The 15,943-nt window shown below is 44.1% G+C and overlaps 1 protein-coding gene across 1 annotated transcript in view; it reads right to left on the bottom strand.

Moving 5' to 3' along the window:
• POLR3A (RNA polymerase III subunit A) overlaps positions 1 to 15,943 on the bottom strand; it is a 47,607-nt gene that overhangs the window by 12,546 nt on the left and 19,118 nt on the right. The window contains exons 12-21 of the mRNA XM_058543106.1: positions 14,953 to 15,022; positions 14,361 to 14,488; positions 14,021 to 14,159; positions 12,481 to 12,645; positions 9,626 to 9,798; positions 7,800 to 7,911; positions 6,791 to 6,909; positions 4,980 to 5,117; positions 2,530 to 2,700; positions 1,500 to 1,613 (exon numbers count right to left, since the gene is read on the bottom strand). Of these exons, the coding sequence (XP_058399089.1) occupies positions 1,500 to 1,613; positions 2,530 to 2,700; positions 4,980 to 5,117; positions 6,791 to 6,909; positions 7,800 to 7,911; positions 9,626 to 9,798; positions 12,481 to 12,645; positions 14,021 to 14,159; positions 14,361 to 14,488; positions 14,953 to 15,022 (1,329 nt within the window). The remainder of the gene's footprint in view (positions 1 to 1,499; positions 1,614 to 2,529; positions 2,701 to 4,979; positions 5,118 to 6,790; positions 6,910 to 7,799; positions 7,912 to 9,625; positions 9,799 to 12,480; positions 12,646 to 14,020; positions 14,160 to 14,360; positions 14,489 to 14,952; positions 15,023 to 15,943) is intronic.

Genomic DNA, 15,943 nt, shown 5'->3' with positions numbered 1-15,943 from the left:
CAGAAATATAAATAAGTAAATATAATCAGGCAGAAAAACCAAATCACAATCTAATTTGTTACTTAAAAAAAAAAAAAAGAAAATCTGGAAAAGAGACAAAACAAAGGCACTCAGCCTAGCCACACTCTCAATTTTAAATATATTAAAATCTGGAAGAATCTCTTTTCCACGTTTCACAGCTTAACATGTGAAAGAACAGAGTGAAGAGCTTCCTTAACTAAAACATTTTTTTTAAACAGTTTTTATTTATTTATATATTTTTTGTTTTTTTTTGTGAGGAAGATCAGCCCTGAGCTAACATCCATGCTAATCCTCCTCTTTTTGCTGAGGAAGACCGGCTCTGAGCTAACATCTATTGCCAGTCCTCCTCCTTTTTTTCTCCCCCAAAGCCCCAGTAGATAGTTGTATGTCATAGTTGCACATCCTTCTAGTTGCTGTATGTGGGATGTGGCCTCAGCATGGCCGGAGAAGCGGTGCATCGGTGTGCGCCTGGGATCTGAACCCGGGCCGCCAGTAGCGGAGCGCGTGCACTTAACCGCTAAGCCATGGGGCTGGCCCAAAACATTCTTATCTAAGCTTTTTACTGCTTTAGTTATTTATTTTATTTTTTGAGGAAGACTGGCCCTGAGCTAACATCTGTTGCCAATCTTCCTCCTTCTTCCTCCCCAAGGCCCCAGTAGATAGCTGTATGTCACAGCTGTACATCCTTCTAGTTGCTGTATGTGGGACGCGGCCTCAGCATGGCTTGATGAGCGGTGCGTAGGTCTGCACCCAGGATCCGAACTGGCGAACCCCGGGCCGCTGAAGTGGAGCGCAGGAACTTAACCGCTATGCCACTGGGCCGGCCCCTATTTTTGATATACTTAAAGGGATATATTCTTGCTGTTTTGTGCTACATTTGAATCACCAATCAGCCCACAAAGGAAACCATGTATCCCTTTGCTTTTGATCAGAACCATGATTATAAACAGGAAGGAGCTGCTTGAGCAGGTCAGTGAAATCAAAAAAACAAAAAAAATCCCTAAAAAACCTGCTATCAAGGTAACAGCTCCCTGGAAGAAAAAGACAGGCTGACTCCATGGATTTCTGATCCATACTATGGTAAGAGAAAAAGCAATTTAAACTAAATGATATTAAAACAACGCTACTACTAATCAAAATTATTGGGATCCAGAATGACTGAGGGAAGAGCTGGCCCACAGGATAAGAAAGTGGGTTGTAGGGGGTTGATAGGCATAGGGTTAAAAAAATAAAACAGTTCTCTCTCAAGCATTTTTTTTTCTAACAGGGAAACACTTGTGTAAAAGACATAAACTAAAGAGACGTGAGATAAATTCTTCATGATGGCTGGTGAGGTTTTGCCTAGGCCATTCTTGAATTTTTTAACAAAGAAGCACTCTTACATAAACACCCCCCAACTTATAAAATTCTCTGTCGGCACTTGGCAAACAATTTCTTCGTGACAGCCAAGCCAGGTGTGACCACCACCGTGGGCTTACCTGCAGGAAGCTGTCCTGGCAGCAGAGAAACTCGTTCTTCTTCATGATCGACTCAGTGGTCAGGATCAGCTCGTTTTTACTGAGCGCAGGCTCGCTTGGGCACGGGAAGACTGCCTCAAGTATTAAAAGGAAAGCGATGTGTAGGGGCAACGGAGAAGGCGGTGGAATTCAATGAAAGAATTTACAAGAGACAAAATGACCTTACTCAGACTGAGCTTTTAGCAACCTGTGATGTTTTTTTTTTTTCTTTCAAGACAAATTTTAGACTCTACCTTTAATACGAAGGTGAAAACAGGATAAACTTACACTCCACCTTACACAAAGACTTCTGGGCTATTCAGTGGATATTGTTCCATTACTCCCCACGTTCACCCAACCCCATATTTGCTGTAAAAATATAAATTGCTTCAAAAAACCCCAAGCATTTCAAGAGTGAAAATACTCCCCTACTCCCAAGCTATTGGGATTTCCCCAAAGTTTTAATGGCTGCATATTATCCCAGTGTATGGGCAGGCCATTACGTATTAGACCTATCCTCCACTAACGGTTTGCCTCTACTCTAAAAAATGCTGAAAAACATTCTTGGCACATTCAGATCACTTCTGTAGGGCAAACTCCTATAAATGGAACTGTTGGGTCAAAAGGCACCCACATTTAAATTCAGGTCAGTATTGTCAAACTACCTCAAAAAGACTGTTTTAAATTATACACCCAGTTAAAGCGAAATGTGCCTGCTTCTCAACACCCATGACTTTTAACACTGGTCTCTATTACACAGAGACACGGAGAGAAGCCAAAGCCCTCTTCTATTGACATTTGATTACTAGCAGTGTTAGACATTCAAAGTGGGAAAATATTTTTCCTTTACTATTTGGGAAAATTGTGCAGAGCAACACACACAAAAATACTAACCCAGTGGTTGGGTAGATAAGACGGAACATTAACTGTGTGTGATTTCCCAAAGGGTCCCTCCACTCTAAAGAAATGTCCTCGAAAACACTCTAACCCCAGATATAATGCTAAATCTTACTTTGATGTTGTCCAGAACTCTTTTAAACTCCAAGGGTTCATCTTTTCCCTCCATAGCTGCAGGATCTAAGCCATCTCCCCCGTAAATGAACTGGATAATATCACCTGTAGAGCTTCGGACTGTCAAATCATACTGTGAGCAAAGATCTTCAAGGGACTTCACAAGCCTTCTCTAAAGGAAAAGGAGGAGGGGAAACAAAAGCTCAGCTGCTTTGAGAAGACCGGTCACATGTGCAGAGGATGAGACCTGCAACTCTAAGTTTCAAGGTTACTAGCACTTTAATCACATAAAAACATTTTATTAGAAATCCCTTAAAGAGTCCCCTGACCCCAAGAGCACTCGCCAGCCTGTGCAGTGGGATTTAGAATATGCTCCAACCTCCAGCACTTTAGTGTGTTTTAGAATACAAGCAATTTCAACCCCATCACCCCCAAAGGACTCTGCAAACACTGTTTTCCTAGGCTGCTTTTGCCCTCCCTCTTTCTCCCTACAGTATAAATTAATGCAACAGCTTTGCATTTCTAAACACAACTTAATCCAGGACCCCTGTGGACTTCAATAGGAATCCCAGAGGATCAGGTGCAGGCCCTCTTCTGGGACAGAGAGGAAAGGAGAGAGAACAGGAACAGCATTGTGTCTGAATCAGCAGGCAGCAGCCATTTCTCAAATCTGCTTAGGGGGAACTTTCCACCAGCAGCACACTACAGCTAGTAATGTGATGGTGGCTCAGTGAATTAAAGAGAAAGAAATCTTCCTCCAGGCAACTTCAAAACAAAAATCCCTCATGCCAGAACTAATTTGTTCTAGGTTAACAGACTGCTCTGGGAAAGACATGCTTTCTGCTTCAAAAAGGTAAAGACAAAAAATAAAGTCAAAAGACATTCTGGCAAGAGTGGTAAAAGCATTTTACAGTCTTGTTTTTTTTTTTTTTTTTTTAAATTTTTATTTATTTATTTTTCCCCCAAAGCCCCAGCAGATAGTTGTATGTCATAGCTGCACATCCTTCTAGTTGCTACACGTGGGACATGGCCTCAGCATGGCCGGAGAAGCAGTGCATCAGTGCGCGCCCGGGGATGCGAACCCGGGCCGCCAGCAGCGGAGCGCACGCACCCAACCGCTAAGCCATGGGGCCGGCCCACAGTCTTGGGTTTTTGACAAAAGCACCACACTCCAAAACTGAAGGGCAATTTCCCATCAAAAGATGATTACGAGGGAAGTATCAGTAATGATACAGAGGCCCAGAAGAGGTTATGGAAATAGGTGTGTACTGACTCGAGTCCATTTTCACCCTCATCAACCTTGTTTGTTCTGGTCCACTCATTCACACTTCTGGTTTATTAATCTTGGTTTCCTGGCTTGCAAAAGGCCATGCTTCTCAAACTGTGATCCACAGTGGGGAGAATGGGGACACAAAGTCACAGCAAGTTCATGGCCCAGCAGTCTGGAGTGTTAACTTTATCTGGTGTTGTAGGTAGATAAAAACATTGAAAAAACAAATATAGATTATGATGTAGAGTAGACATGAAAATTGGAGACTGAAAGGAAATCTTTCGCTTGTGGTCTTATGGAAGAAGAAAGCAGGGATGTGTTTCTACTCCTCTGCCACTGAGGGTACTTCTGTGGCCATCTGAGAAGCAGAGGCACAGGAAAGCCTCTAGTTCAGCGCTGTCCCCCTGAGGCTGTTATCCCAGAACCATACACACAACGGAGAAAGAGCCATCCCTCCAAGTGTCCAAGCCCTCCTTCGGGCACTGGAATAGGTTCTTGGAGTCCATTAGAATGAAATGAGTTACAGAGATAGTTGCAAAGCAAGAAGCAGAGTCCTCCCAATAATCAGGAGGTATGTATTGTCATCCCCGTCTTCACATATCAGGAAACAGAGGCTCAGTGAGGTTCAACGTCATGTCCCAGGCTGCACTTCCAGTCCACGTTCTCCTCTATAGAGCTCTGGTATGTGTGGTCTGGCCTGGTCTTGATCATTCGAGGTACACAGAATGATCTGGAACATATTACCTTTTTATATTGTTTATTTCTAGGGCACCCACATTTCTCAATTTTTCCTGTTAAATACCAAGACTGGATAAATGATAGCTCATGTACAAAATATGTAAACACTCAGCAGTCAAAATCTGCAGAGCCCTGTCCTGCTCCATTGCTAGTGGCCTACATTTCTTTGTTTTTTTTTTGGAGGAAGATTGGCCCTATGCTAACATCTGTTGCCAATCTTCCTCTTTTTCTTTTTTCTCCCCAAAGCCCCAGTACATAGTTGTGTATCATAGTTGTAGGGTTGTTGCTCTTCTATGTGGGACGCCACCTCAGCATGGCTCGACGAGCAGTGAGTAGGTCCACGCCCAGGATCTAAACCAGTGAACCACCAGCCGCCGAAGCGGAACGCACGAACTCAAACACTACGCCACAGGCTGGCCCTGGCCTACATCTCTTCAAGTTACCTGCATGTATCCTGTTTCAGCTGTCTTTACGGCTGTGTCAACTAGACCTTCCCGGCCAGCCATTGTGTGGAAGAAAAACTCCGTTGGTGTCAAACCAGAATAAAAGCTATTAGCCACAAAGCCTTTCGCAGCTGGGAGCTAAAGAGAGGTAGGAAAAAAAGAAAAATCAAACAAAACTAGTTCAAGGTCCACAATTCCAAAATCCATTCAAATCAGAAAACGCCCCACACCTTTAGACTATAAATACCTGGCCAATGCACTCTCATGAAGTGGCAGGCTTTATGTCTTCTCCTAAAGGAGAAATAATTTGGCACAAACCATCCTTACCAGAGACAAGGAGGCTGAGGTCCCAGCTAGGGCTGGCGCTGCTGCCAGCAGCAGGCAAATGGCTCAGCAAGGGGAAACAGAAGCTCAGGCTGCTATCCCTAGAGCAGGCAAGCAGTCAAGGACCTCAAAGAGTACCCTGCAGACCGCGGCAGCTTGCCCCTTCCCTGGGAAATGACTCCCTCCAAGACATGCTTCCAGTGGGCCAGCCCTGCCCACCTCCGAAACACAACCATGTACTGCTAATGTTTACGGGGTTTCATTCTGGGGTGTTGAAAATGTTCTAAAATTAGATCGCGGTGATGATCATACAACCCTGTGAATATACTAACTCACTGAACTGTACACTTTAAATGGGTGAATATTATGATATATAACATGTATCTGAATAAAACTGTAAAAAATGCATACATACATGAAACACCACGTGAAGTGGCCAAATGGCCTTTGATCTGGATTGGTCAGTGTTTCTAAGAAGACAATCCAGATGAAAAGGCCGACTTCTTGCTTCCCTATTTCGTTTAAGGAGCAGCTGGTGTACACACAGGCATTTCTAGGCAAGCACCTCTATCCTGAAGTCTAGCACTGGTTCAGGGACTGAGACGTCTGGATGCCCCTGGCCTCTCCTCTGAATTGGTCAGGCCTTAGAACTCAGAGCCTGGCCGGCACAGGCAGGTACCACTCCAGCCACCACCTGGCTGCCTGACCTCTAGTGAATTCTGATCTTGGGCTGAGAACCTGAATTGTTCCTTGGGCCACTGGACACAGAAAATATCTAATGTTCTCAGCACAGCAGTCACATCTCCCCAGGAGGGGCTGGACAGAAATCTTGCCATTCCAGGGGCAGGAGTAGCTGGGGCGGCTGTGCTTTAAAGGTGACTCCAAATTTAGAACTTACTGAGTGACCAAATCTAGTCTAAGCTCCCCAACTATAGATTTAATAGTTGTCTGCCCCCGAATCCCAGAAAAACCCCAGCACAGGTTTGTCTCTCTCTCTCATTCTGCTTACACTAGAGCCCAAACCACGATGGCCAATGGAACCCAGAAGTCATTGAAAAGCCGAGTCCAAGAATTCCAGAGAGGAGAACCTGGAAAGTCCTGGTCGTTTTACTGTGGTTCATACTATCACTATTTTAAAATCCTTATACTTTTATGTCAGCACGCCAAAACAAGCATACAGACTGAACACATACACAAGGTAACTTTACGTTTTGATTACTTAAGGTAAGTTGGATGGGAACCTGAAATCTTCCTCCTTGGAGAGAAAATACACAAGGGGGCATTGGTCCAAGTTTTACAGCTCCGAGTTTAACAAGGTTCCTTCTGCACGACTCAGTTTGAGTTGAAGAGGGAATAACTCCAAGCAGCCTCCGCCCTCCCACTCCACCTCCAAGAGTTGCGTGGTTGGCAGCCACAGGGCTTCAATTACTCTCTTTTGCACTGCTGACGGCTGCCCTTCAAAGTTCTGCCCGATCCACTCTGCTTACCTTTGAATGCTTTTCAAAGTGAGGCAAGGACCTGTTTTCAAAGCCGTCCGGCACGCGAGAGCCGCTGATGGCTTGCTGTCCCACACAGGCGATCATCTGTGATATGTTAATGAAGGAGCCTGGGGAAGCGGGTCAGGAATGTAACACTCGTTTACCAACATAACATTGATCGAAGTGCAAGCAGATATGTGAGATGGCACAGGACTACAACGTAGCACAGCCCCTGATCCTCAAGGTCACAGTCTAGGGACAGCCAAAGACAGAATCAGAACGATGTAGGGTATAGCTGTCAGTCATGCAAGAAAGGCAGAGCGAGGGCTAGAGGTGCTCAGAAGCAAACGAGCACTTCGGGGCTGGAGGAAAGACTTGCAAGTGAGTCTTCAAGAAGGACCAGCAACCAGGCTGGGTTTTTGGAGGACATTATGATTTAGACATAAAAAGGGTGGGAGGAAGAATTCCAAAGCAGGTAGAAGAGTGGGAAGTAAAGACATAGGAATGGGAAAGTGTGTGGTATGTACCAGGGGCAGGAAGGAGGAGAATACTGCGGTGAAAGGCAGCAAAGTTAAAGAGATTGGATTTTATTCTGCTACAAAAATTTACAAAAATAGGAGAAGCTTGGAGGTTTTGAATTTGAGTGCAGTGTCACAAAACCTAATGCGTTACGGTCCTGGGTAACTATGATATTACAGCGTTTTGCCACAGCACTAAAAATGTTGTTTTAAAAATCTCTAGCTTTTCTTTTCTTTCATTTTTTTTCTTTTAAATAAGATAAAGTTTGGTCAAAGCACCCTCAAACTCAGAAATCCACACATTACCAAGAAGTTTCTCCAAAGGAGTTAAGCTTCCTAAAATGCCAATAATTAAGTCTCTTACTAAACATATGATTTAAAAAGATAAGCCCTTATAAATGAAAGGTCTGAAGTTATGACTCTTACATTTTCCAGAACAGAACCAGCCAGCCCAAACGGAGAATACAAGGACAGCAGTGGCCAGAGAGGCGTACACTCACCTTTAGAGCCACATAGAGCCATGGTGAGAGGGCTGTTGCTCTTATCCAGCTCCCGAAGGCAGGCACTGCCAGCGTGGTCGCGGATCACAGACAGCTCCTTCAGGATCAAGGCCTGTGGGGAGAAAGGGGTTTGTGGTGGAGTCGTCCTCATTGGCTCTGCTGATCACAAATGCTCAATTTGACATTTAAGGAAATTTGAAAAAATTTAAGCGAGACGTCAGATTTCCAACAAATAAGGAGGTCAGAGCTTTAGAAGACCAAGATGCTCCACCTATACAGACCGACATCTTCCACAAGATTGTAAAATCAGTGTGGAAGGTAAAAACAATTAGGAACAGATCCTTGAAAAATCCTTTTAATGGCCAATAAAGTAGAATGCACATGGCTTTGTGTACAGTACCCTATATAACAACATATCTGCATATACATTACTGTGTATACACACACATGCCTAAATAAATGTATGAAGTATAATACACAGTATGTAGTAAAAGAGAATTGCTTGTATTATTTATAAAATTTGTTGCCAAGCACACATTTGAATTCCCACAAGTTAAGCATGTGATGAGTGACTCTATAGGAATATTCTAGTCCATGAGCCCAACCAGACTGTCGTTCCTCAACTCACAACATAGGATGCTGAATCATCGGGGCCGGCCCCGTGGCTTAGCGGTTAAGTGTGCACGCTCCGCTGCTGGCTGCCCGGGTTTGGATACCAGGAGCGCACTGACGCACTGCTTGTCGGGCCATGCTGAGGCAGCGTCGCACATACAGCAACTAGAAGGATGTGCAACTATGACATACAACTATCCACTTGGGGTTTGGGGAGAAAAAGGGAAAAAAAAAAAAGGAGGAGGATTGGCAATAGATGTTAGCTCAGGGCCGGTCTTCCTCAGCAAAAAGAGGAGGATTGGCATGGATGTTAGCTCAGGGTTGATCTTCCTCACAAAAAAAAAAGGATGCTGAATCAACTAGGAGCCATGGTCCCATTAAAAATGGGTGCTGCCAAGGCCTCAAGTAATTTTCTAGGTGAGAAACATCCATTTCTTTTTTTTTCTCTCTCTCTCTAATACTTAGTGAGATTAAGAATAAGCTAGTGGTGAATGCCTCACACAACTCTGTTTTCTCTCTGCTTTAAAAATTTCATTTCTTCAGAAAAAATCTTATTGCTTACAAGCCTTTCTCCCATACTTAGGCGAGTTAAAGCTCTGAGCCCCAGGCTACCAGGAAGGCAGAAAAGAGCCAGGCAAAACTCTGATGCAGTCAGACGGCTGACCTGGGCTGCTTTAGGGAGAATGTAGGGCTCTCAGAGGCTGGTGGTGACTCTGATTCTGACATGGGCTGGTCCAGTTCTCAGCTAACCTAGTCTCAAATGTGAGGAGGGTAGCAGATTAGTATGTGTCTCTCAGACATGAATTTTCCCTCCTCTGTATCCAAGTCTCTTTCAAAGACCATCCATCCAAAGAGCTATGGTGCCAGCCTCTAGTTGAAGGATGGGGGAAACTGAAAGGGCAGAGGCACTTAAGTACCAGTTACAGAAGGGGCCCAAGTGTGACACAGGAACAAGAGCAGCCCCGTGTGGCCAAATAAACACATGGCTGTGTTTTCACCACCTAGAACATCAAAGCTGGAAGGGACGTAGAGGATTTGGATCAAAGGCCCTCCCCTCATTAGACAAACGAGAATACACACAAGCAGCACAGAGCCAACACGGGGCTAAAGTCACTGCCTTTACTTCCCACACCCCTCTGCTACCTTCTCCTCCTGGCTTACAGCACAACCCAAGAGCACGCAGTGGCTGAACTGACGCAAAGAGCCAGACTCACCTCCAGGGTCTCCTCAGCGGTGCAACCAGGCTGTTGCTGCAGCTTGCCCGTGTTTAGGGCTTCGATGTACTCATCACATTTTTTGTAGCCAGCATTCAGCAACTCATACTTGGCCTTTAGCAGTCCTTGACCAGGTGTGACGTCACCAATCCCAATTGAGAATCCACGGTTAGCTGCAGAACAGGTGGCAGGTAGAGCAGCAAGAGACAGCCATGGATGTTAGTCAACCTACTACGGGGAAACAAGGTCCTACCTTCAAAGTATCTGTTATAATTCAATTAAATAAAAACTTACTGTATCAGTCCCTAGGGAGTTAAACGAAAACGACTAAGACTCACGAACTCCTCTGAGACCTTACAACCTAGTGGGGAGCACAGTGATGTCCCAACTAACTATAATATAAAGCAGATGGCCATTAAAGACTAAAGGGCAGCCTGAGAAAACCAGCTATAGAAAGTGAGCAATCTGACTTCTGGTTCTAATACAGCATTGCAGAGACCTTTCTGTACCCCCCACCCACTCTGGCTTCTCTTTTCAGAAATCACTCCAAGACACAGAGATAAGAAATACCCATAAATGCTACCTCTGACGGAGCTGTGCACTATCAATAATCCTAAGTGGGCAGATGAAAGGTGACTGGCTTAGTAGGGTAGGGAAGGGGATGCCTAAAAGTGGCTGTAGAAAAGAGGACTGATGAGCCTTGAAAGGCTCAGAAACTAGATCACCAGGTTCCGCAGATGTTGGAGACAATGTATGTGTTGGAAACAGGGAAACCCGGTGGAAAGTCTGTGTAAGAAACAGGCCCCAGGCCCTTACCCCTGTCGGAAATGGGAGTTTACTCCCCAGGAAATGGAAGTAGGAGCTATGGACAGGGGGATACTGGGTGCAGATAGGCGGGGATGACTGGAACTCAGGGCACTGAGGGCAAGTCTGCATATTCCATGGCTGATTCCTTAGCCCCCTTTCCCTGTCTAGCTCCCAGAATCTGGCAGCCAGGTCTCTACCCTTGGGAAGGAGGTTGGGATTGGAAGATATGTCTCTAGAGAAACCAAGCCTCCCTAGATAAAAGCATTACTGATATGGATAGTTCCTCAATAAAAAGCTGGCCTGCAGCTCAGTCAAGGAGCTGAGAGGCCCATCAACCAATATGCTCCATTTCCAAGCAGTGTCTTAGTGCCTCACTCTTAAAATATGAACGACAGCCAAGGACCAGACATGTGAGGAAAGTCTTCAAGATAAAAGAAAGAAGACAACAAATCCACAGAAAGAAGAAACTAAAAGGAAAGAAAATTTAGGAAACAAAGAAAATTGACTAATTTCTCTCAGAGTGATAGAGAAGATGTTCCTTGGGGTCAAGAACAGGAAGCCTTGGGAAAAACAAAAGAAAGAAAATAACTACTGCAAATAAGAACAATGGTTGGAAATTAAATACATGACAGTGAAAAAAGTTTAAAAAATCAATAGAAGCGTTAAAAGATAAAGTGAATCTGCGGGGTCGGCCCTGTGGCCTAGTGGTTAAGCTCAGCATACTCTGCTTTGGTGGCCCGGGTTCAGTTGGTTCCCAGGCGCAGACCAACACCTCTCATCGGCAGCCATGCTGTGGTGGCAACCCACATACAAAACAGAGGAAGACTGGCACAGATGTTAGCTTGGGGCGAATCTTCCTCAGCAAAAAAAAAAAAAAAAAAGATAAAGTGAATCCAAAAACAAAGCACTGGACAACAAGGAAAAGAAGAAAATAAGAGAATCAATCCAGGAGCTCTACTAGGCAATTGACAGACATTCTAAAAAGAAAGAATAGAGAATGTAAAGGAGAAAAAGTTCTCAGAAAAATAATACAAGAAAATTTCCAGAACTGAAGGACACATAGCTACAGTTTAAGAAAGCTTATATAAGGAGTGCTCAGCACAAAGAATGATAGAAGACCCACAACAAGGGCATACCAGTGTGAACTTTCAAAACACCAAACACAGAGAGTATTCTCAAAATAAAAAGGATTCTGAGAATAAAAAGGCAATTCAAACATAAAAACGGGAATAAGAATAGAAATACACTTAAATAGCAACTCTGAAGGCAAAACCAAGTAGAGCAATACCTTCAAAATTCTGAAGATAAATAAGTTTCAACCTAGAATTCAGGGCTGGCCCCGTGGCTCAGTGGTTAAGTGCGCCAGCTCTGCTGCTGGCGGCCCAGGTTCGGATCCCGGGCGTGCACCGACGCACCACTTCTCCGGCCATGCTGAGGCCGCATCCCACATGCAGCAACTAGAAGGATGTGCAGCTATGACATACAACTATCTACTCGGGCTTTGGGGGGAAAATCAATCAATAAATAAAAATTATTTAAAACCTAGAATTCTATTCCCAGTGAAGAATCAGTCAGGCGTAAGAGCGGACTAAAGATGTTTTTGGACATGCAAAATCTCTTGACCGATGGCATGCTCAAAGCATGAGCAAACAAAGGAAACAGAACCATGCAAGGATAGCAGGGAAACACTGAGTGACCGTAATGCTGAGTCACAGAAGGCCCAGCGGGCTACAGCGCATGCACAGGGACCCCAGAAGCAGCCCAGGAAGGGCCCTTTATGTAACACAACCCTATCTGGTAGGCAACAGGGAGCTACTATAGATTTGAGAAGAGAACTGAAAAGCAAATTCAAATCTGCTGCCAAACTAGTCAGTATGGAGTTAATTTCATTAAGAAAACACATAAATGACTTAGCCTGGAAAAAGTATTCTCTTCTCTGCGTGTGCACGCGTTTGTGTGCAGGTGCGGAGGTAAGCAGATGAAAGAATAAAAGAAACCTGTAAAACCCCACAACCGTGGCAATAAAACGAGGCTGCTAAGATACTTACAGAGGTAAACAGGAGCCAGCCTGGCGAGCCGCGACATCGCATCGGCAGCTTCATTCTGCCCCCAGTCTCGCAGCAAAATGTAAAAGATATTGTTCTTGGATCCTGACCCCAGCGTTCCCTTGTCCATGCTGCCACTCATCAACTCACTGTTCTGGATGGTAACGTCTGGAAGCATAACAACGATTATGCATTTAAACAATTACTTATCACTTTGCCTCTTTCCAAAATGAATGAGGCAGTTGAGAAAATTTGTTCCCATACTAAAAGTGAAGGCAGAGCAAATAGAAATTCTCTTTAAATATTTTTTTGAGGGGAAAAAAGAGAAATCTAGGAACTTCTGAAAAGCAAGAAAGGCCCAGTTAGATACCCTCTCGTCCTCACTGTGAAATGTATTAGTTGACCCTTATTCTCCTCATCTGTGAAATGTGGATGACAATATCAAGCACTTGTCATCTTTACATCAGGGGGATATTCTGAGCATCAACGAAACCATGCACAGCAAAGTGCCTTGTAAACTGTACAGCACTTTGTTATTCACCTAAGATATTACACACTGATAGTGGCACCATCATGAATAGCCTACACAACAACCAAATGAAATTCATATCCAGAAAGATTCAAAACAATGTAAAACAAGAAGCCAAAGTATCTAAAGACCAGAGTATATCTTCAAAGGCATGGTTATAAACCTGAGAAAATTCAGTGCTCTTCAAAACATTTACTCTTCATTACGAGACAGGAGAAACTTTGACCTCTGGAGAGACTCTGCAGTTCAGTTCTTTAGCACAGAGTCCTGGAGACCCGTTCTTGTCACAGGCCTTGCAAACAACGCCCGCTCTAAACCCGTGCTCCTCACCGTGGCCGGTGGGGAAGTGCTCGCCAGCAGTCTGGGAAGAGCTAAGGAGCTCACGCCATAGTCAATGCCGGCTGCATGGCACTGGTCTGTGGAACATACTTTGGGTTGAATTAGTCTAGATGACTCAGATGGCTTGCCTTTAAATCCTCTCACTGTTACACCTGATCTTCACCTTATCAAAAAATCCACTGACCAGGTGAGGCAAGTAAAAAAGACTAGTCTTTTTAGTTATACTTTTTAGTCATACTTTTTAGACAATGAACACATTTTTGGACATAAAATAATAAACTATATGCTTTAAATAATGAGATCCTTGTTGATGGCAAAAAAAACCCAAACACCAACAAAAACCCAACCAAACAAAACAACAACAAACCCAGAAAACCAAAAAAGGCAGAATAAAAGAAACTGCATTGAGTGACAAAAACTAGTCACTTAAGACAAAACACATTTGGAGAAGAACATTCTAATCACTGGATCGTGTGTCTACATGATCTCGACCTTCTAGAGAAATGGAGAATCACATGTGAGAGGAGAAACACCAGCTACATTTCTCTGAAGAACAAGCTTCCTGCCTAAGGCCTTAGAGAAACATCAGATCTGCTCACTAGGTGAAGGAAGTGACTGGTCACTTACTTTTCTGCCACCCCCAGCCCCCGCCGCCACCCCACTGCTTTCACTCACAGGAATCATTGACACAGAGATCTTCTCCTTTGCCACAGTATTGCTTGCCCTTGGTTCGGAGGTTGGCCCTCACTGGATTGTCATCACTAGGTCTGAGGATGACACTGAAGATCTGCTTTCCCGTCCACAGGGTGACTGGCTAGAGGAGGAAAGGAAGCCAGACTATCAGCTGGCCGAGCCTGCTCTCAACCACTCTGCGTGCAAATAAGGCCAGACTGTACAATGATCACACACAAACCCAGCACCGGCACGGGGACATCCATACAGACACAGACACAGACACACACACAGACACACACACACACACCTATGTACGCACACACACAGCTCCTGCACAAACCTTTAATATTGTAGGGGGTGGGAGACGAACTTTAATTTTCTCATCCTTGCCAACCAATATTGAAGCAATGATTTGGCAAGCCTTGGCTCGGTCAAAGAAAGTGTCCTTAAGAGTGAGGAGATAGGCACCTGAGAATGTCAAGAAACAACACACACAAAAAAAGGAATGAAACTGTGAGAAAATCATGAAACTGTGAGAAAATCATAAGGTTTCAGTTGTAAAATACATTCGAACTATTACTAAAGAGTGAGCTAAAACACAGAGCTGCTTATTGGCTCCCTCCTCCAAGTAGATCTAAGCGCCACAACCGAACCGACTTTATCTGATTCACTGCCATCTCCCCAGCCCTTCAAAAACGTCCAGCGTAAGGTAGGAGCTCAATAAATGCGCGTTGATTCAATGAATAACCAACCCAAATATCTCAAATAGGTTCACAGTGAAACTTAGTAAACAGACCACAGAATTAAACACGGGTGATTCAACAGCTTTTCAGGTCAGCACACGAATCACTGTGAATGAGAATCACTGTGCTCCACAGTCTCCTTTCAAGTGAATTTCACAAACCTACCTACTAGAAAATCCTGAAACCTACCTGTTAGAAAATCCTGAATAGCAGCAATTAGTGGTTCTCCATTCCTTGGTGTTACAAGATTTGCTTTAGTCTAAAGCAAAATTAAACACAGTAAGTTAGCCACAGTTGAAGGCATGATGCAGTCCAAAGACGTGCACACAAAAACTTTGAATTTTTACAATAAATAAAGAGTAGCAGAAAGATGAAGCTGAGAAATGGAAACCAGGGGGTCTTAATCCCAGCTTTTGTCACTAACGTCCATTTCTTTCATCTGTCAAGGGGAGAGAAAAAATACCAGCAAGACTGATCTCCTACCAACACTGAGGTTCCTACCAACACTAAAATACCGAGTGAAGTGTTTTGCATTCTCATAAAGAACTCTACGTACGACTTTATTGTTATTAATAAATGTACTTCTCCAAAGAAAATTCACTTCAATGAATGAATAGCACTGTGTATCTTTGAAATCAATCAATTCTATACTTCTCCACAATGACGGCAGAACTGTTCAATTTCTCTTGTTTAAAACATTAAGTTCTAACAACAAATAATTCAACAACAGGATTTAACTAAAATTTAATGAGTGCCTACATTGGGCAAAAAAAGGGTGCTAGTTGTTCAATGCATAGTTGAACTTAAAAAGGTTCTGTGCCTCACAGCGCATCTGCTCAAATCCTGATGTGGAGGTGCTCGCGTGCATTTGTGGGTTTTCAGGGCCTTCGCACACAGAGTGAAAGGTTCTCTGAGGCTGAGACCTGTTCCTGCCTTCTTTTGAACACTACGTAGAGCAGTGATCCTCCAACTGGGTGGGGAAACAGCTGCTCACTTCTGGTTTAGAGAAGCTCTCTGGGGTAGGGGTTGGGGGGTCTCGGGGAGGAAGCAGAGTGCATGAGGCTGAGATTGGCATATTCTGGAAAAGTCTCCCACAGTCAAGGTAGCGCCCCAACCTGCTTTACTGAGACAGGACTGCTAAGCCAGTACAGCAGATGACAACTTCTCACAGGAAATTGAG

This window comes from Diceros bicornis, chromosome 6 (genome assembly GCF_020826845.1).
Source record: "Diceros bicornis minor isolate mBicDic1 chromosome 6, mDicBic1.mat.cur, whole genome shotgun sequence".
NCBI classification, from domain to species: domain Eukaryota; kingdom Metazoa; phylum Chordata; class Mammalia; order Perissodactyla; family Rhinocerotidae; genus Diceros; species Diceros bicornis.
Note: the sequence above shows the minus strand (reverse complement) of the source record. Positions and strands in the feature narration are given on the sequence as shown.